The sequence below is a fragment of the Rhinatrema bivittatum genome, chromosome 3, assembly GCF_901001135.1.
Source record: "Rhinatrema bivittatum chromosome 3, aRhiBiv1.1, whole genome shotgun sequence".
NCBI lineage: Eukaryota > Metazoa > Chordata > Amphibia > Gymnophiona > Rhinatrematidae > Rhinatrema > Rhinatrema bivittatum.
This window is the reverse complement of record NC_042617.1, coordinates 222,094,424-222,116,557: the sequence shown is the minus strand read 5'-3', so window position 1 is coordinate 222,116,557 and position 22,134 is coordinate 222,094,424. Positions and strand designations below refer to the sequence as shown.

Below are 22,134 nucleotides of genomic sequence, written 5' to 3'. Positions count from 1 at the left end.
CTCAAATGGAGGCTTGCAGAATACCTGCCTAAAAGGGCCTATTTCAGGGGTGTCTCCCACATTCTGTCATGGCCTTCAGAACTGATTTCCTCTACTGCGATGACTGTCTTAAGCATGACTGCTGAGACCAAGCACAGACACGAGAGATTATGAATAGGCTAGTCCTCTCCTCCTGTGGCTGAAGACAACTTTTCCTAACACTCTTCCCTCTCTCTTTTTTTTTTTTTTGGTATCCTGTGTTCCTGAGTGAGACATTCTTGGTGGCTTCTCAGTACCCTGAAGGAAAGGATCTCCTTCTGCTGGAAAGGATTTTTTTTATTTTTTTGTGGGAGTAAGACATCTTTTAAGCAACCACCATCCTAGAAATGATAGCTGCCAGCTCCTTTTTCTGGGATAGGCATATTATAGTGGTGTCAGACATCTAATGCCAGCTGCTACAATTCCTCCAGGGTGGTCTAGAGACCTGGGGATTAAGAGTCGCCTTAAAAGGGGATTCAGGATTTTCCCTAGGCGGCTACCCCCAGAGGTAGGTCCTTGCATAGCTAGATAAGCTTTGTGCATTGTCCTCAAACTCCGGGGCCCTCCTGGGCCTTTTTTTTTTGAGGGGGGGGGGGGGCTTTACCTATGTTATTCTGGAGCTGGTCCCTAAGCATCCCCCCGAATGGAAAGGGAGATTCCCCGTTCCCAATGATCCTGCTGTGTCTGCCCTGCATCCCCCCGAATGGAAAGGGAGATTCCCTGTTCCCAATGATCCTGCTGCTGTGTCTGCCCTGCTTTCGACTGCTTTTGCCTAACTTGAGGGACCAAATGATGGTTTTTCATCTTAGAGATACTCTGCTAGGTATTCATTGAAGCAGGTGGTGTCTGCAGGGCTGAGCACCTGTGACTTCACAGCCGGAGTATTCTCAGCTCCCATCTGTATTCCAAGTTCATTCAAACATGTGAACTGAGCCTATAACACTGCAGGGCTACGAACTGCACACATTCTTTTTAAGGGATGCTAGGGCTGAGACTGCCAGCCACCACTGAAAGAGTGACCGGCAGCCCAGCTGCACGTTTCGAAAGCAAGCCAGCTCTTAGCTCTTCCCAGCAGCTGGGAGATAAGTAAGTCAACAGCTGGGGTAGGCTGGCTACCTTCTGATTTGTGGGTTGTTGTTTTTAAGATATATAACAGCACACTCCTATATCAGTGTGGATTATGAATCCAGAGTCCCCTGTTTACTGGGCCACTATTTTAGCTAACTAAGCCTCAGCTGCCAATTAAGGACAATATGTTAAGATGAAATATGCACAAATGCAGCCAGCCAGAGGCAAACCATTTGGGACATTTTCTAGAGTAGTGGTTCCCAACCTGGGGTCCACATCCATCCCAGGAGGGGGCTGCTGTTACCTATGATTAGTTGAGCTATTGCCACAGGCCAGGAGAGTGAGAGTGGGGCCTAATATGGCCCCAAAATCTTCACTCCAAACTGTTGCAGACCAGGAGGAGGAGGAACAGAGAGGGGCCGTTCGCACCCATTAGAAGCCTCAAACTACATTGCACACGTTTAACAGAGGTGGAGAAGAGAGAGACAGATTTTAAACCCCATCGCTGCACTTCATGAGGATGTGGAGAAGAGAGGAGCCAATTGTAGATGTCAGAACCTTTGCAGCCTCTACTGCAAACACTAAGGAAAACAGAGGAAAGCTGGTTTATCACAGCAGTGAGAAACATTTCCCACTATTACCACATACTCTGCCATTTGCCTAACAGAGACTGGAGAGGAGAATTGTTCCAGAAAAGTGAGTAAAACGGGTCAAAGAAATGGGACTGGGGTTGACAGTATGAGGGGAAAGAGGGAAGAAGGAATGAGACAGTGTAAGGAAAATGTTGCTGCCAATAACTGATTGTGCAACAAAGACCTTGGCTGCTCGTGCCGGGGACACGCTGGCCTGATCAACCAGCCTATGCCCAAGGGAGAGAAGTCAGGCTTTGTGGTAGCAACTGTTGGCGACAACACAGGGATAGCAACTGCTATCGACTGTTGGAAACTGTTTGCAACGACACAGGGGAAACCATAGTGATCAACAACTTTCCTGACATGTATAAAAAGCAGAGGAGTGGAACGGCAAGACAGGAGTCTTTTGGAGTGCCTTCGTAGAAGTACGATGTGCTGCAGATTCCCCTTCTTCGCCTAATCAATTGACCAGACTTCTCGCACAGACAGGCTGATGAAACCTGAATATCCATGGACAGGTATGTGACTTTGTATATATGTATAGAACTGTAAGCTTTGAACCATGACATCATGCAAATAAATGATAGCATAGAGAGCGTGTGGCAGTGCTTTTATTCTTGCTCTACACAATTGGCATAGTCACAGGATGTCTCTGTTTAAGAAAAAAGTTAAAGATACTAAGGAGACATCCGAATCTCAGAGTAATATAGATTTACGCATTCCCGGGTGGGAGAAAACCCCGTATAATATTCTAGCCCAGGAATGGGCTATTTACACTGGCTTAGCAGAAGCATGGGACGTAGGCAGTGAACCGTTAGATATAACGAATCAATTGCAAAAAATTCCGGTAGTAAAAGGAAAAGAATTACCTACTGTATGTAGGAAGGGTTGGGCAATTTTAGCAGGTTATCGCAAATGTCAGCAGAAAAATATCTTGCAGGAATGGCTAGCAGCTTTAGATAAAGAACTAGATGGGGCCATACAGGATAACATAATGCTACGGTGCCATCTAGAGGCTTATAGGAATAAGTCAGAGCAATATCAATCAGTTGCAGAACGAGCAGCCGTCTGACTAGCACAATATAGATATCGGAGACGACGAGGGAAAGTCAATCATGCTAAGGTTAGAGCATGTATTAGGAAAACAGAATGGGACCCTGATACCTGGGATGGGGATATTTGGGATTCAACTGATAGTGAACAAGAAACGGAGGCTATGTCAGTTGAGGTATTAGTAGAGCAGGCATGACCCATCATACAGAGAAAATTGAAGCAGTCTAATGATGGGACAGCGATGACAAATGAGGCGACCCAGGTGTTAGAAGATTTTTCACAACACGAAATTAGTGAGATTTTAGACAGAATGGGACAACGCCCAGGTGAGCCCTTGGATAAATGGCTAGTGTGGCTATATGAATCAGGGGCTGCTGATATTACCATAGATCAACGGGATTGTTAAACGGTTTACCATGATCTCCACTGATCCAGAAATAAGGGCAGCAGTGAGGACAGTTCAGTGGGATGGCGACATGACAAATTTATTTCGTGTGGTGGCTTATGCTGCACGAGCACGATACCCAAGTTTGCTTGATTGGCCAGCCACTTCACGAACGCTGTATACTATGAGAGATATCATACAGAGAATTAAGGAATTAACTATGCAGGTGTGGTGCATTCAGGGAGTGCAGGGAGAATTCACAGCTCTGCGACACACAGCACGTACAGACATTATAAAAAGTTTAACGCCTCAGCATAAATCTATAATGTTAACTTTGATGATCAATAATGCTGGAAAGACTTTAGATGAGCTAATCAAATCTATTAGGGAAGTGTTAGACTTAGGGGTTTATAATAATGAGGGAGAAGAGAGGAGAAATGTGTATAATAGGGAGACGAATGGCCCTCATAGGTTTGGAAGGGGAGAAGGGGCGCCAAAGGGATTCCGAGACCTCAAAAACAGGGATACTGACATACGAGTTTCAAGGCGTGATATGTTTTCTGCCTTAATAGCAGCTGGAGTAGCGAAAGACAAAATTGACGGGATCCCAATGAAAGAGCTGTATAGATTATACTTGCAAAAATGTAAGGGCAAGCCAAAGAAAGTATATAATACTGAACAAGGAGGAGAAGCAGTTACGAGAACATTGTTAGAAAAAATGACAGTTACTACAGGATAAAAAAAGAGAAAGAAGCAAATCAGACAAACCCTTTTATGACTCAGGGAAAGGTGTTCCCCAGTGCCCCTCCCAAGGAATCGGACGAAGCTTTGCTTTATCCAGATCTGTCTTGGTCAACATAGAATGAAGGCCATACCCCCCGTATTGCTCCTATTACGATGGATAATCGCCCGCATATCGGGGTGGAAATTCAATGGCGGCATGGACCTCAACAGGTCATGGCATTGGTAGATACGGGGGCGGAAGCCACTTTGATCTATGGAAACCCATGAAAACATGGGTGACAAACAGTGGAATTAGCGGGACTAGGGGGAAAAATGGTAGTGGGGAAGCGAACCATCATTTCTTTAACGGTAGGAGGTTATAGAATTCCCCATGCCAAGGTAGTCATTGTTCCCATAAAAGAGTATATTATCAGCATGGATATTTTACAAGGCTTAACCCTGAATACTAGCTGTGGGGTAATGAACTTTGGTACTCCCCCTAAAACACAAGTAGCTTTTGAAGCAAATCGACCTACTTATTTATCCAGAACAGTAATAGTAGGACGGACAATTGGACCCGAGATTAGACTGCCTCACACTCGGGGTCCGGTATGCCAGAAACAATACAGAATACCTGGGGGACACAGGGAAATTACGGACACTATTAAAGATTTGCAGGAGGCAGGAGTGTTGATCCAGACTACTAGTAGCTGGAACAATCCAATCTGGCCGGTAAAGAAACCAGATGGGTCATGGAGAATGACTGTGGACTACAGACTTCTAAATAAGAACACAGACCCACTAACTGCTGCAGTCCCCGACATTGTGACATTGGTTGAGCAAATACAGCGTCATCCAGGGAAATGGTATGCCGTAATTGATTTAGTGAATGCTTTCTTTACTATCCCAATTTGTAAGGAGAATCAAGAACAATTTGCATTTACATGGGAAGGACGTCAGTATACTTTTACTAGGCTACCACAAGGATATCTGCATAGTCCCACTATGTGCCACCGGAGGGCAGCAGAGGATTTAGAAAAATATGCATGTCCCAAGGATATACAGTTGACGCATTATATCGACGATATATTGATACAGGGGGACACGGAAGAGCAGGTAACAATAGCCCTAGCTCAGGTTGTGGAGATTATGGAAAATCAGGGTTGGAAAATTAACAAAAATAAAATACAGGGACCTAGCAACAAGGTAAAATTTCTAGGGATACAATGGTCCGAAGGTAAACGAGAAATCTTACCGAAAGCCAAAGATAAGGTATTGTTATTTACACCACCAAAAAATCAAAAGGAAGCCCAAAAGTTTATAGGATTGTTCGGCTTTTGGAGGCAACATATCCCACATCCGGGACAGATACTGGCATCATTATATAAAGTTACCCGTAAGAAAGAAAAATTTGAATAGGGACAAACACAACAAAATGCTTTTGATTAAGCCAAGATAGCCATCCAAACAGCTTTAGACCTATGGCCAATTAAAGAGGGACCTGTAGAGTTGCAGGTGTCGTTTTCCTCCTGCTATGCTGATTGGAGTTTGTGGCAGAAACAAGATGGGAAAAGGGTGCCGCTAGGATTCTGGAGCAGGAAATTGCCTGACGCTGCATGGCAGTATTCAGCGTTTGAAAAGCAGCTATTAGCATGTTATTGGGCTTTATTAGATACGGATCAACTAACCCAGAATCATGAAATTTTAATGCGCCCTTTAATTCCCATTATGCAATGGGTACACAGCTCACCACATACCCACCGCATAGGATATGTACAAGAAGCCTCTATCATAAAATGGAAATAGTATATTCAGGATAGGGCAAAGCCAGGAATGGCTGGACACTCAATGTTACATGAACAAGTAGCAGAACTCCCCAAATTATCAGAAATGGGGCAGCTGGGTAGTATAGACATACCACCCTCCCCAGTTACCAGTGGAGTTCCCTATGACCAGTTACCTGGGGAACAACAGATCTATGCTTGGTTTACTGATGGCTCTGCCAGGGTGAAGGGTACGGAGCAACTGTGGAAAGCAATAATTTATAATAAGAACATAAGAAAATGCCATACTGGGTCAGACCAAGGGTCCATCAAGCCCAGCATCCTGCTTCCAACAGTGGCCAATCCAGGCCACAAGAACCTGGCATGTACCCAAAAACTAAGTCTATTCCATGTTACCATTGCTAATGGCAGTGGCTATTCTCTAGGTGAACTTAATAGCAGGTAATGGACTTCTCCTCCAAGAACTTATCCAATCCTTTTTTAAACACAGCTATACTAACTGCACTAACCACATCCTCTGGCAACAAATTCCAGAGTTTAATTGTGCGTTGAGTAAAAAAGAACTTTCTCCGATTAGTTTTAAATGTGCCCCATGCTAACTTCATGGCGTGCCCCCTAGTCTTTCTACTATCCGAAAGAGTAAATAACCGATTCACATCTACCCGTTCTAGACCTCTCATGATTGTAAACACCTCTATCATATCCCCCCTCAGTCGTCTCTTCTCCAAGCTGAAAAGTCCTAACCTCTTTAGTCTTTCCTCATAGGGGAGTTGTTCCATTCCCCTTATCATTTTGGTAGCCCTTCTCTGTACCTTCTCCATTGCAATTATATATTTTTTGAGATGCGGCGACCAGAATTGTACACAGTATTCAAGGTGCGGTCTCACCATGGAGCGATACAGAGGCATTATGACATTTTCCGTTTTATTCACCATTCCCTTTCTAATAATTCCCAACATTCTGTTTGCTTTTTTGACTGCCGCAGCACACTGAACAGACGACTTCAATGTGTTATCCACTATGACACCTAGATCTCTTTCTTGGGTTGTAGCACCTAATATGGAACCCAACATTGTGAAATTATAGCATGGGTTATTTTTCCCTATATGCATCACCTTGCACTTATCCACATTAAATTTCATCTGCCATTTGGATGCCCAATTTTCCAGTCTCACAAGGTCTTCCTGCAATTTATCACAATCTGCTTGTGATTTAACTACTCTGAACAATTTTGTGTCATCTGCAAATTTGATTATCTCACTCGTCGTATTTCTTTCCAGATCATTTATAAATATATTGAAAAGTAAGGGTCCCAATACAGATCCCTGAGGCACTCCACTGTCCACTCCCTTCCACTGAGAAAATTGTCCATTTAATCCTACTCTCTGTTTCCAGTCTTTTAGCCAGTTTGCAATCCATGAAAGGACATCGCCACCTATCCCATGACTTTTTACTTTTCCTAGAAGCCTCTCATGAGGAACTTTGTCAAACGCTTTCTGAAAATCCAAGTATACTACATCTACCGGTTCACCTTTATCCACATGTTTATTAACTCCTTCAAAAAAGTGAATCAGATTTGTGAGGCAAGACTTGCCCTGGGTAAAGCCATGCTGACTTTGTTCCATTAAACTATGTCTTTCTATATGTTCTGTGATTTTGATGTTTAGAACACTTTCCACTATTTTTCCTGGCCCTGAAGTCAGGCTAACCGGTCTGTAGTTTCCTGGATCGCCCCTGGAGCCCTTTTTAAATATTGGGGTTACATTTGCTCTCCTCCAGTCTTCAGGTACAATGGATGATTTTAATGATAAGTTACAAATTTTTACTAATAGGTCTGAAATTTCATTTTTTAGTTCCTTCAGAACTCTGGGGTGTATACCATCCGGTCCGGGTGATTTACTACTCTTCAGTTTGTTAATCAGGCCTACCACATCTTCTAGGTTCACCGTGATTTGATTCAGTCCATCTGAATCATTACCCATGAAAACCTTCTCTATTACGGGTACCTCCCCAACATCCTCTTCACCGAAGCAAAGAAATCATTTAATCTTTCCGCGATGGCCTTATCTCTAAGTGCCCCTTTAACCCCTCGATCATCTAACGGTCCAACTGACTCCCTCACAGGCTTTCTGCTTCAGATATATTTAAAAAAGTTTTTACTAAGAGTTTTTGCCTCTACAGCCAACTTCTTCATGTCTTACATTTAACTTGCCAACATTTATGCTTTATCCTATTTTCTTCTGTTGGATCCTTCTTCCAATTTTTGAATGAAGATCTTTTGGCTAAAATAGCTTCTTTCACCCACCCTTTTAACCATGCCGGTAATCGTTTTGCCTTCTTTTCCACCTTTCTTAATGTGTGGAATACATCTGGACTGTGCTTCTAGAATGGTATTTTTTAACAATGACCTCGCCTCTTGGACATTTTTTACTTTTGTAGCTGCTCCTTTCAGTTTTTTTCTAACAATCTTTCTCATTTTATCAAAGTTTCCCTTTTGAAAGTTTAGCACAAGAGCCTTGGATTTGCACACTGTTCCTCTTCCAGTCATTAAATCAAATTTGATCATATTATGATCACTATTGCCAAGCGGCCCCACCACCGTTACCTCTCTCACCAAGTCCTGTGCTCCACTGAGAATTAGATCTAAAATTGCTCCTTCTCTCGTCAGTTCCACATACAAGTGAAATTGGTCAGGAGGAAGGAAAGGGAAAATCTAGTCAATTTGCAGAATTGTATGCCATATGGATGGCCTTCAGAAGGGAAGTCCGGAATGCCATATTTATACAGATAGTTGGGCTGTAATGAAAGGATTAACACAATGGATGCCGAAATGGCACCGAGATGAATGGAAGATACATCACCGCCCAGTATGGGGTGCTGATATTTGGCAAAAAATTTGGACCGAATGCCACAAGAAAAAGGTTACTGTTTTCCATGTATTCGTGCATGTGAAAGATACTTCTTTGTCTAACTTGTACAATTCCATTGCAGATCAGCATGCCAAAATTAGAACAACAGCCCTTGATCACACGGAAGAAAGTGGTCTCTGGAGATGGGCTCATTGCAAAAGCGGTTATATAGGGGCGGATGCAAGTCACAGGTGGGCGCAAGCCCGAGGGAAACCAGGGTCCCTATCGGACTTTCAAAATATTGTTGAACAGTGTGAATATTGTCAATTGTCCCATCCACGATCCCCGCATGCAATCGAAAGGGGGAAAATACATCGGGGATTAACACCCACTGCCATCTGGCAGATTGACTTCAAAGGCCCCTTACGTAAGTCTCAGGGAGGTATGTATATATGCACTGCAGAAGATAGCTATAGTGGAGTATTAATGGGAATATCAGCCCCAGAGGCTAACCAAAAAGCGACCTTGAAATTGTTACAAGAAATGCGCCGATATTATGGAATACCCTCTCAAATACAAAGCGATAGAGGGACACACTTTACGGGACACACTGTACAGCAGTATGCCAAAGACAACTATATTGAGTGGATTTTTCATATACCCTACTACCCCCAAGCTGCGGGGTTAGAGCGTATGAATGGATTACTAAAAAATATGTTGCGATCCTTGACTAAATCACATACCCTTAAGGGATGGAAGCAATATTTACCAATAGCATTGCAGTTATTGAATAGTAGACCACTGAAAGAAAGCGGACGGACACCTTTTCAGAAAATGTATCAAAAATCTGAAGCAATAAGTATTACATCTTTAGAACATCGTAACATTATCTGTTGGGCGACAGCAGAGGGCAGTGTAGAATTACCAAAGCAGAATAGCTCGGATGCAGCGGGATATGACATGGACAATCCCACCGCATTAGTAATCCCTCCCCAACAATCACTTTTGTATGATATGCATTTTGGATGTAGCATCCCCAAAGGTCATTTTGGTTGGGTAAGAATTAAGTCAAGTTGGGCAAAACGGTCTTACAATCTTAGGAGGCATAATTGACGCAGACTATAGAGGTTCTATTTTTGTAGTCTATCATAATTTAACAAAAAATGAAATATATATCCCAGCTCATACTAAGGTGGCTCAATTGATCATTATGCCATATCACACAGATACGATGACATGGGGGGTCCCAAATAGAACACCAAGGGGAAGTGCTTTTGGAAGCACTACTATACCACCAGAATCATTACATCCTGGGGTGAAAATTTGGATATTGTCCCCTAATCGGGAACCACAAAAAGGTGAAATCCTGGCGGTAGGTAAGGATGCTGTCCTTACAGTACTGGCGGAAGGTGCAGAAGTCTGGCAGCAGGTACCGAGCATGCGCTGCAAGTTATGGGAATAAAAGTTTTCCTTTTCTTCTCTTAATAGGATGGCAATATCCTCTTCAATATCCTCTTTGCAACGATCTCGAAGCTACCAGCCCTCCTGGTCATATGGGCCCTGACCGTTGGAAACACACCTTCCTTAGCGCAAGGTGGATTCCACAAACTACTATCAAGGATCCAAGCATCAAGTCAGACAAATTGGAAATTATTCCGTAATGCAACATGCGAAAATTGTAACATATGGAATTTTACAATAGAGAACATTATCCCATACGTCATTCCCTGCACACCAATCAACCAATATGTTTGGGTATATAAGCCCAATGGGAATGCGATGCTAGAAATTAAAAAAAACACTACAGAATGTTTGTAAGAACTTTGATTATACTTGTTTTATGAGTACTGCTCATGCATCACGATACCAATGTAATAATGTTTCTGTTGCATTACCTGTCATTAATGTTTCCAAACCAGCTTGGATACTCGGTTGTATGGAAATCCCAGCACCCAAAACAACTACCAGGTTTACCTATTATTGGATAATAGGTCAGGAATCCCTGCCCCAATTCCGGGAACATTCCATAATTCGTTTGCCGGAAACCTGTGTTACGACTGTCTTTTATAAACCTGTACATAAAATGTATTTTAATATATCTTTTCCCCCCCATACCCCGGCCTGCCAGGCGATGGCGGGAATGGTATGACACACTGTTGGGAAGTGCTGGTCTGGGTGTTGGTGTTCTTAACAGTATAGATGTTGAAGTGTTATCAAATAAGGTTGCCCGAGCTGGGACTGACGTAAGTACCGCTACTAACCTGATGGCGGATTGGATACCGGACAACGTAAATCTCTTTCACTAGACGCTAAATTATTTGCAAGTACAGTCTGACCACCATCGGAACGTGTTCAATCAGCAGATCCACGTGATGGAGAATGTCTCTGCCTTGTTTAATTGGACTCAGATCCGATTGCAAATAATTTACCTTACTCAACAAATCCAAAATGTCCAAACCCAATTATATATCGGACATACTCCTATCTGGAAAACACTATTTGAGCATTATGTCAAAACTTTGATCCCCTATCCTCTTGGATGGAGACCACGTCCCGAGCAAACCACATGTAGCCATTTATATTGCACTGGGTTAATTGAATGGTATCATGGAAGCAACACCACCGCATGTAAATTCATGGCGCTTCCGTTCCATGTGTGGTCCCCGTCAGGACCTTTCTTGGTCCAGCCGACTTTTTCCGGTAAATGGATCTTTCCCGATAATAGAACTTCTTCTTTGGATAACTGCATTCCGCTTTTATCAGGACATCTTGCTTGTCACTGCTCGGTATCTCGCACCGAGGAAGATTGTACTTTACAACACTCTACAAGTGAATGCGCCTTATGGGTGTTACCAGCAGATGCGCAAAGGTTCACCGTGGTCGCGCCCCAAGTAATTTGTGTTTATAATTCTTCTTTTAGCGGCTGTATTTATAACATATCGGCCTTTTCATTTAATAATGTCACTTATTACCTGCCTGCTAAAGATACATTAAATATTTCCACGACTGTTAACAACCAATAAGGACTGTATAACATAGTCTGGGTAAAACAAATAAGCATGGGTGTAGCTTGCTTGTTGCGGCGGTTACTACCCCTACTACCCCTAACTAATCAAGCTAGATATTTCAATGGTGGGGGTGGAAGGGAAACAGAACCAAGAGCTAAGAGAAACAGATAAGTATGAGAGAAAAAAACGTGTGAAGCTTGCTGGGCAGACTGGATGGGCCGTTTGGTCTTCTTCTGCCGTCATTTCTATGTTTCTATATCAATTGCATTTCTACAGATCCCCCTTCTAGACTTACGGCCTTTGCAGAGAGCCATTAATGCCTCTCATCAATTACAACAAATATTGGCTCGATTGAATAAGTTTATGGACATTGTATCACTTAGAACTTTATTTGTGGCCGATCAACTTCATTCTTTGACTCAAAAAATTGCTGACGATATCCACCACTCCTGGTGGGACATCTTTACAGGTCATTCCTCCACACAGCCCAGAGAACGTTAAATTGGCTCCTACACCCTATTTTAATTGTGATGATTGTGTGCATACTCTGTCTGACCTGTAACTGTTACCTCACCTATCGTGTACATCGCCTATCTCAGAGAACCCCAATGTTCATACTGCCTCTTATGCATACGTGTCGGAAACTTGCTGATCAAGGGGTGGAGTGTAAGGAAAATGTTGCTGCCAATAATTGATTGTGCAACAAAGACCTTGGCTGCTCGTGCCGGGGACACGCTGGCCTGATCAACCAGCCTATGCCCAAGGGAGAGATAAGTCAGGCTTTGTGGTAGCAACTGTTGGCGACAACACAGGGATAGCAACTGCTGGCGACTGTTGGAAACTGTTGGCAATGACACGGGAAACCATAGTGATCAACAACTTTCCTGACATGTATAAAAAGCAGCGGGGTGGAACGGCAAGACAGAGTCTTTTGGAGTGCCTTCGTAGACGTAGAATGTGCTGCAGATTCCCCTTCTTCGCCTAATCAATTGACCAGACTTCTTGCACAGACAGGCTGATGTATGAGGGGTGAGGAAACCTGAATATCCATGGACAGGTATGTGACTTTGTATATATATGTATAGAACTGTAAGCTTTGAACCATGACATCATGCAAATAAATGATATCATAGAGAGCGTGTGGCAGTGCTTTTATTCTTGCTCCACAAGACAGGAATGAAGAAATGGAGGATAAAGAGGGAGACAGGAATCCATGACTGACTTGTGTAAGGGGAGGGAGAGTGGAACACAGCCTACTAAAGGAGAGGACCCTCAGGAATCATGCTGGACAGAGGTAGAGAAAAAGGGAGGGATAGAAGACCATCATAGTCCAGGACAGAAGAAAGAAAAAATGATTGCCAAGGATAAAAGAGGAGGGAGGACAAGACAACAGCTAGGTTTGGATGTGACATTAAACCCAAAAGTTATTTAGGGGGACAGACAGACGGAGCATTCTTCCTTTTGAAAAGCAGGCAACTGTTTTGCTTTTTCTAAAATGTAAATTATTTTGGGACTCAGATTTTCTGTATGTGTTTGTACGAATCATAAAAGAAAATAATAAAGTATAAAAGAAAAGCAGGCTAAAAGGGGATCAATTTTCAGAGAGGGTATATTTCAAAACTTTTTATGTAAGTACACATTTGTTCACCCACGTAAAAAGGCCTTTTGAAAATTGCTATTCCCCGCAATTAAGGGTAAAAGTACCTGCACTGTGAATGGCATGCAGATTTTTACCTGGGGGGGGGGAGGGGATGGGATGGGGAGTAGGGCTAGACTGAGGGAAAATAAATGCAGAGATTTAGTTTTGAAATCTTTGTGCAAAATTAACAGCCGGGCCTGAACGGGAAGCTGATTGCATCTGTACAAAGGCATGGATCCCCTTAAAGAGATCCACCCATGAAATGGAGGTGGACCCAAGTCGCCTAGGTACCAGATCCCCCGGGATTCCTGGCTGTTCGAGACTGCCTGCGAGATCCGGGGTGGCCCCTGGAGAACTATCCACAAACCTTGGTTGAGACTGGTCCTGGCCCGGGGCTCCCACTGCCTCCTCACATTGGGCACAAAGGGAGTCTGGCTCCTCGCTGTGCGTGGCTCCTCGCTGGCATGCTGAGCAGAGGCCGTGAGCAGGAGGGGCCGCTTAATATGCGCTTAATACAATAGGCGCTCAATAGAACGTGCGCTCAATACAATATGCGCTCAACAATATGCGCTCAATGCTAAGCGGCAGCTATATACGCTTAATACAATATGCGCTCAATAATATGCGGTCAGCAATATACGCTAAACACAATATGCGCTCAATAATATGCGGTCAGCAGTATGCGCTCAATACAGGCGCCTATCATGGGCGCTCAATACCTGTACCGGGCCAACAAAATGGCGACCACCGCGGCGTGCCGCATACAGGCAACGCCGCCGATCCTCGACTTCGGAGACCAAAAGTAAAAGTTGTGCGCCTTACCTGATCCTCGGCGCTTCCCGGCTAGAACCCGGGCGGTCTCCGGCTGCGGGGGAGAGGGGAGTACAGTCACCACCGCGCTTGAGGAATGCACCCGCTGCCTCCCAGGCCCACGCCGGGACCGAGGCGCCTCTTAGCCCGCAGGCTTGGTCCTTGCCGCGATTTGGCCACTGGACCGAGGCCTAAACCTCCGAGGGAGCACGGAACTCACCCCAGGAAGCTCAACTGGGGGAGGGACCAGTAGTATCACCGCAGGAGCGCGAGGCTCAATGTTCCTGTAAAGAGTTTAGTAATAGAAGTAGAAAAGTAGAAGTAGATTGGAAACACGCTCAGCGAGCGCGCAGGCTCTCCAAACTGCTTTGGAGACGGAAATTACTGAAGAGCTTCACTTCCTGTGGGGGTATATGTACCCGTGCTGACGTCAGATCTGTCTCCAACTGCTAGCACGAGCACACTATACCCATTTGTTCTGAGTCCATCTGGCTACACAACAGGAAATCAAGTTTACCTAGGGAATAGCCACCGCTATTAATTGCATCAGTAGCATGGGATCTTCTTAGTGTTTGAGTAATTGCCAGGTCCTTGTGGCCTGGTTTGGCCTCTGTTGGAAACAGGATGCTGGGCTTGATGGACTCTTGGTCTGACCCAGCATGGCAATTTCTTATGTTTTCATAATCCAAAGTAGTCTGAAGACTTTGTTGGTAGGGATAAGGATCCCAACACTGTTGACCCAGATAGCTGTATCCATCTTGTCCAGCTATTTAGAGTACAAGAGGTTTTCTGCGAAAGGTGAATTCTCCAGCAGGTCTGAGGGGATTCCCTGTAGACCTTTCCTTAGAACAAAGAGATAGAGGATAACTAACCCATGACTAAGATTGAGATGGTGGTGACTGTAGCCGGGTCACTAGTTGCCTCGGATGGGAATACTCATGCGGCATGCTGTAGATGATGAAGAACAGGACACTACCTTCTCACTGTGGGATAGATTGCTCTGCAAAGAGTGATGGTCGGCCCAACTGATGTGGGCTAGTTGGTACCATTGGGACCTCTGATGATATTTCCCAAGGCATGGAGGAAAGAGGGAGCAAACAAATCCAACATCTTGGACAGAAGAGGCTAAAGGGTGCCCTACTTGTCGCTGGCTGCCAATGAGGTAAAGAAAATCTTCACCAAGTAATTTAGTCACTTGGTTTATGGACTTGTGTCCTTTGAACCAGAGTTGAAAGAGAGACATCCTCCTCTCAAATCAGCACAGGGTCATCCTGTTGAGAAGCGCATACTGGACTCCAGGAAGAGGTTTCCTCTTGGGCTACCTGTGCTAATGGATACAGAAACCAGAGGCACAAACAAGCTTATAGGATTTGGTGTCTCCAAATGAAGCGCAAGGGTAGATGACAGAGGAAGAGCCCTGACGATCTAGGATCTAGAAAGAGGAGGACATAAGGGCATCAACAAAGAAGTTAACTTCAAGAAGCCTCATCCGGGTCTCCCTAATGCCCCCCAGGGCATCAGGGGCCTGTGCATCAATGGCACAAGTTTCAGTGGCAACGTCTGCTTCAGCAGCACCTAACAAATGACTCTAATGAACAGAGCTGCTTTTTCTGCACTAGACGCTTCTGTCTTTTGCTCAAACTCTGAATTACAGTGGATCTAGTCTGATGCTGCAGTTGGCGGAGCTTTGCTCAAGGAGCTCCTGTTTGACTTTACACAGAAGACGTCAGAGGCCCCACTCCAAAAGGCTCAGATTTTTCAGTGATCTGTGAAGATTCATCTTCCAAGTCCTGTTCTGCTGAGTTCTTGGCAACATCCAACCATAATCAGTTAGCTTATTGTGATTGGGTCCCAGGCATATATAAGAGATATCGCGGCTGTTGATAATGAACAACTTGTAGCCACCAACACCGATTTGCATGCAAATTTATCTCATGAAAACCCTGGAGTCCCCCAGGCAGGTTTAGGACCACTGTTTTAAATTATTCAGTGCATTATCCAGCCTTCTTGTAGCCCTGACCATAACTTCATTTGAACAATTAGATATACAAGTGGCTGTAGTTTTATGAAACTACATATATCCAAAGAGGAAAGATGTGATAAACAGCCAAGTACCACATTTTCTGGAACCTATGATTTAATTACTAAGATACTGCCAACCCACAAAAAATGTCCATTTAAGATTGTATAGTTAGCATATTTTTTTTTAAAGTGTTGCTATAACAATCACTTAAATGTACATTTCTGAGTTTCTTTATAATGCAGGTTTATGTACTCTGATTGCAGTTAACTTTTCAAATTATTAAAAATTACCTCCACTAGATCTTTCCTTGGTCTCAGTTTTAAAAGTGGCTCACTGAGACGGATGGAACAGAGCCCATCTCTTCCTTCATAACTGCATACCCCAGCACACCTGAAAGAAAGAAAATCCTTGGTTTCTTGATAAATTAACATGGTTAGTATTGTACTTATCGACAATGAAATTCAGTAAGGCTCTTGGGTCTACATGATTTGTATAATACACAAACTTGATCTAATCAGGCCTGAACAGACACAGAGCAAATCCTATAGATCTATGTGCTGACAGGCTGATACTGGAGTCAAAGTCACTGTCAGACCGATGTAATGTCAATGTGTATAAAACGAGCACACATAATTGAGCACTCGCTCTTCTAACGCATGCCGATCCACCTCTCCCGGGTGCCCAATTTGATATTTAAATTAGCTGCCGCAGTAAAAAGGAGGTGCTAAGGGAAATTGTGTGTCCCTAGCGCCTCCTCGGCATTGGGCGCCCAGGAAAGGTGGCTGTCAGTGCGGGTTAGGAAGTGGACACTCAATACAAGTGTTCATTTTCTCTTGCTACCAGCACAATATACACGGCCTGAATCGTGTATATTGGGTGCTAGAATTTTTTTTTTCGTATTTTTTTTTTATTTCACTCATTCTGCTTTCTGTGGTACCTCCTACTTAGTATCATGATAATACTGGTTAGAGGGATCAAAAAAAGCAGGAATTTTGGGTTTTATAGATAAATGATTTTTTATTTCAATGGAGAAATTACTTACCTGATAATTTCATTTTCCTTAGTGTAGACAGATGGACTCAGGACCAATGGGTATACTGTACTCCTGATAGCAGTTGGAGACGGATCAGATTTCAATCTGACATCAGCCCTAGTACATATACCCCTGCAGGAAGTGCAGCTCTTCCGTATTCTCCTCGAAAAGCATTGTGGATATATGTATGACTGAATAATTTGAATTACTTGCTTAACTTTATAACTTGGTTAACTTTATTAATTTGAACCGGTTGAATTGGTTATAGCTGGAGACCGCCAGTGCCCTCAACCGAGAAACATCGATACCCGGTAGGATGGGTGTCCTAGCTGGGGGAAAACATGGCTTACCCGTGAATTACTCGCTCTCGGGGATGTCACCCGAGAATTCCATGAATAACAGCAGCCTTGGGTGGGATGCTGAGTCCATCTGTCTACACTAAGGAAAACAAAATTATCAGGTAAGTAATTTCTCCATTTCCTAGCATGTAGCAGATGGACTCAGGATCAATGGGATGTATAAAAGCTACTCCCGAACAGGGTGTGAGGTTGCCCATGACCCATTTAGTATTGCCCTTGCAAATACTGTGTCCTCTCGAGCCTGAACATCCAGGTGGTAAAACCTGGAGAAGGTGTGGATGGAGGACCATGTTGCCGCCCGGCAGATCTCGGCAGGTGACAGCATCTTGGTTTCCGCCCAGGACACTGCCTGGGCTCTAGTGGAATGGGCCTTGACTTGTAAAGGCGGTGGCTTGCCTGCTTCTATGTAGGTTGCCTTGATGACTTCTTTGATCCAGCGGGCTATGGTTGCTCGCGAGGCCGCTTCCCCTTGCTTCTTCCTGCTGTGAAGGACGAACAGATGGTCCGTCTTTTGTACTGATTCCGACCTTTCCAGGTATCGGACTAGGAGTCTGCCGACGTTGAGATGGCGTAGACTGAGAGATTCTTCCGAATGCTTATGCTCATCTGGCGATGGTAGCGAGATGGTTTGGTTGAGATGGAAGTGAGATACCACTTTTGGGGAGGAATGACGGAACTGTGCGTAACTGGATGGTTCCAGGGAGAGTCTGAGGAACGGCTCCCGGCAGGTCAGTGCTTGTAGCTGGGAGATACGACGGGCCGAACAGACTGCCAGCAGGAAGGATGTCTTCAATGTTAATAGTCGGAGAGGCAGACCGGGAAGAGGTCTGAAGGAAGCTCCTGCTAAGAAATTTAGGACCAGGTTGAGGTTCCAAAGGTCGGATCTGCTTGACTCCTTTCAGAAAGTGGGAGACATCCGGGTGAGAGGCTATGCTGCCGCTCTCGCTCTTGGTTCCATAGCATGACAATGTGGCCACCTGTACCTTGATGGAGTTGAGAGACAATCCCTTCTGTAGAAATTCCAAAATCGTAGGAATTTTGACTGAGCGTGGAACCATATCGCGGTCCTCACACCAGGCTTCGAATACTCTCCAAATCATTATGTATGTTAGGGATGTGGAGAACTTGCGTGCTCGGAGCAGGGTGTCAATTACACTGGGCAACAATGAAGGTGTTACTGACCTAAAAAGGTCCTACTCTGTAGTATCTTGATGTGCTGAACACGAATATGACCATGAAAAGTTTTTATTGGCTCTCGTTTTGAAGATATTTAATATAGTTCACTTTCTATGTTTAGTCATGTAAATTTATCCAGGACTGTAAATAAGCCCAGAATGATGTAATATTGCATCATATTAAGAACATAAGAACATAAGAAAATGCCATACTGGGTCAGACCAAGGGTCCATCAAGCCCAGCATCCTGTTTCCAACAGTGGCCAATCCAGGCCATAAGAACCTGGCAAGTACCCAAAAACTAAGTCAACTCCATGTTACCATTGCTAATGGCAGTGGCTATTCTCTAAGTGAACTTAATAGCAGGTAATGGACTTCTCCTCCAAGAACTTATCCAATCCTTTTTTAAACACAGCTATACTAACTGCACGAACCACATTCTCTGGCAACAATACCATCATGCACACATCATCCAGAGTTTATTACATCATTTTCTGATGCAATGCAGTTCTACTGCCATGCTGCTGCTGAGTAAGCTGACGTTAGCAGTGTACTATATGAAGCCCAGTCAGAAAGGGTGAGCATTTGAAATATTCATGCTGGCTGACTACCGCTGGACACTCTGTAGAGATGCTCCCGAACAGGTATACAAGAGACAAGCAAAGAAATGTAAGACGTAGTCTATGACTTCATTTTTCAATCGGTATTAACCGTAGGTCTCCTACTATTGGCATACAATTCACGATGTAATTATATTATTGCATATTACAAAAAAACTAGAGCCAATTTTGCATTTTCACAGTCACATTTATGTTTAGCACATGGAAATTTATAAGAATTGACTAATTTAATTTCCGTAACATGACTTTTGTGAAAATTTGTTGCCCAGTATTACTGCCCCCGAATATCCGCTCTTCCTCAGGCGAGTCCTCTCAATGACCAGACCGTAAGAGAGAATCGAGCTGGATCCTCGTGGAGGATCGATCCTTGTTGGAGCAGGTCTCTGTTTGGAGGTAGTGGGAGGGGGCTTCCTGTCAGCAGCCTTCGCATGTCTGCTTACCACGGTCTTCTTGGCCAGTCTGGGGACACTAGAATAACTGGTCCCCTGTGGTGTTCTACCTTGTGGATGATTGCGCCCAATAGGGGCCACGGCGGTAAGGCGTATAACAGTTTGATGTGGCCAGATCTGTACCAGGGTATCGATTCTCCGGGACTGGGGTTCCCGCCTGCGGCTGAAGAAGATGGGCACTTGGGCGTTGGACCGGTTTGCCAGGAGGTCCATGGTTGGTGTTCCAACGGTTTACTATCAATTGAATGCTGTGGTTGACAGCCTCCATTCTCCTGGATCTAGACTTTCTCTGCTGAGGTAATCCGCAGCGATGTTGTCTTTCCCCGCAATGTGATCGGCCGAGATCTCTTGAAGGTTCGCTTCCGCCCATGACATTAGGGGGTCTATTTCCAGAGACACTTGTTGGCTTCTGGTTCCTCCGACGGTTGATGTAGGCCACTGTTGTGGTGTTGTCTGACATTACTCTGACTAACTTGTCTCGGAGTCTGTGACCGAACTGTAGGCAGGCTAGTCTGACTGCCCGGGCCTCTAGGCGATTGATGTTCCACACTGACTCTTCTTTGTTCCATTGCCCTTGGGCGGTTAGCTCCTGGCAGTGTGCCACCCATCCTCGTAGGCTGGCGTCCGTGGTGAGCAGGATCCAGGATGGTGAGGATAGTCTCACTTCCTGGCTCAGATGGCCTTCTTGTAGCCACCATCGTAGTTGGGTCCGAACTTTGACTGGGAGCTGAAGACGTACTGTGTAGTTCTGGGACAGTGGATTCCATCGTGATAGTAGTGAGCGCTGTAGGGGTCTCATGTGAGCTCTTGCCCATGGCACTACTTCCATTGTGGATGCCATGAGGCCGAGGACCTGTAGGTAGTCTCATGCTGTGGGGCGAAGTTCACTCAACAGGGTTCACAACTGGGTCATCAATTTCGATCTCCTTGTTGGTGTCAGGATGACATTGTCCTGTTTGGTGTCGAACCGGACTCCCAAGTATTCTAGAGATTGGGAGGGCTGCAGACTGCTCTTGTTTGTGTTGACCACCCACCTGAGGCTCTCCAGAAGAGCTTTGACTCTGTTGGTCACCTGGCGGCTTTCCTCTGGGGATTTCGCCCTGATCAGCCAATCGTCTAGATAAGGGTGTACGAGGATTCCTTTCTTCCTCAGCGTTGCTGCCACTACCACCATGATCTTGGTGAACGTCCGGGGTGCTGTGGCTAACCTGAATGGTAGTGCCCGAAACTGGTAGTGACGGTCCAGGATCGTGAAGCGTAGAAAACGCTGATGCTCTTGATGAATTGGAATGTGTAGGTAGGCTTCCGACAGGTCCAGGGATGTAAGGAACTCTCCGGTTGTATCGCCCTTATTACAGAGCGTAGGGTTTCCATGCGGAAGCGAGGAATCTTCAGGTTGTGGTTGACAGACTTGAGGTCCAGGAAGGACCTGAACGGTACTTCTTTCTTGGGAACGATAAAATAGATGGAATAATGCCCAGTATTTATTTGTTGTGCGGGCACCGGTGTTAGAACCTTTAAGGCTAGCAATCTGGTCAGTGTAGCTTCCACTGCCATCCTCTTGGAAGGGTCGTTTTCGAAGATGTGTCGGCCGACCAGCTTCAGAGCCAGAGTTGTCTTCTGGCTGCCACAGCTGATGATACTCCTCTAGCTGCGGTGTGCACCAGGTCAGAAGTGGCATCCGTGAGGAACGATACTGCTGGTTCCAGGGCTTCCCCAGGAATGTTATTCCTGGTCTGTGATAAGCAGGCACGTGTCACCATGGCACAGCAGGCCGCGATCTGTATAGCCATATTGGAGACGTCAAAGGACTGTTTGAGGATGGATTCCAGATGTCTGTCTTGAGAATCCTTGAGTGCTGCTCCTCCCTCCACTGGGATAGTAGTGCGCTTTGAAACCGCACAGACCATGACATCCACTTTCGGACATGCCAGGAGATCTTTGGCAGCTGGGTCCAGGGGGTACATGGCTGCTAGAGCATGCCCCCCTTTGAATGTAGTCTCCGGGGCATCCCATCCCAGGTCAATTAGCTGCTGGACGGCTTGTAATAGTGGGAAATGACAGGAGGTCTGACGGAGTCCCTCTAGTAGGGGATTCGTCTTAGGTTCCCCGGAGGCACGTGCCCGGGATAGTGAGCTCCTTCAAGCTGTGTGTGACCAGGTCTGGAAGCTCGTCCTTGGTGAAGAAACGTCTCATGGCTCTGTGGGGCTCTGTCCCTGGAGGGAGTTCCCCTTCCTCCAGGGGGTCTGAATCCTCATCTGAGTTGTCCATGTCCCCGAAGGTGGGGCTTCTGGGCGGTGGAATCACTTCCCTGGGCATACAGGGTCCCGGGATGTTTAGGTCCTCTGGTGGAGCTTGTGGCCGTATTATCGGAGGCTCCGGTTGCATGTGGACGAAGGTATGCAGACCTTTGAAGAATTCTACCCAGGAGATAGATGCTGGGTCTAAATTCAGAGGCGCTGTGTCCCTGGGGAGCCCCGTTTGAGGGAGGGTCCCGCTGGGAGAT

At 45.1% G+C, this 22,134-nt stretch overlaps 1 protein-coding gene and 1 long non-coding RNA gene across 5 annotated transcripts in view; one reads left to right on the top strand and one right to left on the bottom strand.

Annotated features, from left to right (window-relative positions):
- Positions 1-22,134, bottom strand: part of LOC115087269 (sprT-like domain-containing protein Spartan) — a 63,207-nt gene that overhangs the window by 30,662 nt on the left and 10,411 nt on the right. For both annotated transcript variants that reach the window (XM_029594221.1, XM_029594220.1), the window contains exon 2: positions 16,283-16,382. In XM_029594221.1, the coding sequence (XP_029450081.1) occupies positions 16,283-16,382 (100 nt within the window). The remainder of the gene's footprint in view (positions 1-16,282; positions 16,383-22,134) is intronic.
- LOC115087272 lies at positions 1,336-10,333 on the top strand. 3 transcript variants are annotated; one of them, XR_003855481.1, is made up of 3 exons: positions 1,336-2,236; positions 8,655-8,954; positions 10,001-10,333. It is a non-coding gene; the product is annotated as an uncharacterized LOC115087272 (long non-coding RNA). The 3 variants fall into 3 exon arrangements; XR_003855480.1 differs by having other exon boundaries at positions 1,339-2,236; positions 8,655-8,939; XR_003855479.1 differs by having other exon boundaries at positions 1,731-2,236; positions 8,655-8,763.